This window comes from Propithecus coquereli, unplaced genomic scaffold, assembly GCF_000956105.1.
Source record: "Propithecus coquereli isolate 6110/MARCELLA unplaced genomic scaffold, Pcoq_1.0 Scaffold33, whole genome shotgun sequence".
NCBI lineage: Eukaryota > Metazoa > Chordata > Mammalia > Primates > Indriidae > Propithecus > Propithecus coquereli.
Window position 1 is genome coordinate 5671353 of NW_012148952.1, and position 2161 is coordinate 5673513.

The window sequence follows — 2161 nt, forward strand, 5'->3', positions numbered from 1 at the left end:
ATTATGTAAGCTGGCATCTTTTTTCTTTTTTAGAGCTAAATTCCATTTTACCTGTAACTTATTCCTTGATAATATATTTACTCCAAATTTTTAATCTGTATTTTATTTAAAAAGAAATCTTGTAAAATTGTATAATGTCAAGACCATTGAGAATAAAGTGAAGAATAAAAGAAATAAAGACTTTATTCCTTGCCAATTTTTATAGTTTCTAGTACTTTTTGGATTGCCTGGAAATCTTCTCAGTTAAGAGATTGGTTTTTCTCTGTGATGTACTTGCTGTCTCAGAGGGACCCTGGTGATCCTAACCATGCCTGCTAGTCTTTCCCTTTGCTCTTTGCTTTTTCTTCTACTTAGGACCTTAGTTTATGCCCCCTATTCTCAATTTTCATTGGATAGAATTTAATTCCATAGGTTAATCAGAAAGAATAGAGAAGAGAAAGTTCAGCAAAATAATTGAAATCAAAACTTAGCTTGAAAATAGGCTTAGCATATATACTATAGGATATATAGTTACATGTTTAAGTTATGCTAATATGTGGTTGACACTTATTTTCCTGCACTTTAATGCAACATTCTTCTAATTTCTAGGGAAGACCAATCTTATAGTTTAAGGATGAGGGAAGGGAAGTTATTGGTACAATCACTTGCCATTTTGCTCACATTTTTGAAGGGTCATTATAGCTGTCTTCATGTGTAGGCCGTGGGAAGCTGAAGCTCTAACGCTCCCACATAGCCATATGCCTTTGGCATCTGGAGAGTCGTATAAAATCAGCACTGGCCCATGTTCTCATGCACACTTATAAATACCTCTCTCTGGCTTAGTACTTTAGCATTTGTAAACTATTTTGTGGAAAGCTACTTAATCAGAAGTTTTAAAATGATTGACTTTGATAATTAAGAAATTAATTTGGTTTTGTTTTTATTTTTTCCAGGTGTATGGTGGCTGATGAAGTAAGTGTTTTCATGGTATTTATGTCTTTTATAAAATTACACAACTTGTTTTTAGTGTCTATTATTTTCCATGTACTCTGTCTTTCCATATGACTATATGTTTATATATGGGGAGAGGGAGAGAGAGAGGTGGGGGTGGTGAGAGAGGCAGAGAGAGAATGAGAACGAGTATGTGTGTGTGTGTGTGTGTGTGTGTGTGTGTTTGCAAAACATGCATCTGGAACATATGTTAATATTAATGTTAGTGATCCAAAATTTTATATTGTTGCCTAGGATGCAGGAGTGTGCTTTGAAATGCGCCCCCCCAAAAAGCTGAACTCTTTTTTTGCCTGTCATAATACTACTTGCTTAAAAGCTAAACTTTTAATATTTTGCTCTAAGAGTTATCTTAATTGTTTTCTATGAGTATGAAACATACTGGTAAAATGGTATTTTATTATCACTAAACAATTTGATACATTTAAGTGGCATGTACTTATGTATATATCCATAATCATGTTTTCTCATTGAAATGGAAGCTCTTGTTACATGAACTATGATACTCTTTACATACATTCTCAGAGTGATACAGATCAATACAAATTAATGAATGCTATACAAAAATGTTGATGTAGGATTTCTCAGTTCATGCTGATTTATCATACCTAAGTTTTTACTTTTGACTGTTCATTCAATAGGCATTTATTTAGACTAGATGTTATAGTTAGAAACATTGTCATTGCCTGTGAAGAACTTCAGCAATATTATTGGAAAAACAAGATATAGACATTTGGGAAACAGTTAATACTAATTTATCCTTTAGAATAGGATGAGTTCCAAAAGGGTCTTCATAAATTAATTAATTTGAGAGTCCAAAATGACTGAAAGAGGCTTACGATTTTAGTCCCTGAATATGTTTTCAGACCAGTTTTATGTCCACAGAAAATGTATTGTAAAAGGTAACACCATCCTTTATGATTCCACAGTAAGTCTTAGGGAAAGTCTTAGTAGCCTTAGTACACCATTGGTAACTTTGTCCTCACTATGATGTTGTAGAAATTTGAATGGGTTTTAAATCTATGGAATCATCGCTGGATTGAGATAAACATTTGATTAGCACCTTAACCCTTCATAACTCTTATGTTCTCTATCAAACTCCTATCTTCTCAATTAACGAGTGTGCAAAGTTCATGATGAACCCTTAGCCACCAGGAGTCTTTTCATTATACCA

At 33.2% G+C, this 2161-nt stretch overlaps 1 protein-coding gene across 1 annotated transcript in view; it reads left to right on the top strand.

Moving 5' to 3' along the window:
- Positions 1-2161, top strand: part of ZRANB3 (zinc finger, RAN-binding domain containing 3) — a 265135-nt gene that overhangs the window by 88056 nt on the left and 174918 nt on the right. The window contains exon 2 of the mRNA XM_012650504.1: positions 933-951. Coding sequence (XP_012505958.1) covers positions 933-951 — 19 coding nt within the window. The remainder of the gene's footprint in view (positions 1-932; positions 952-2161) is intronic.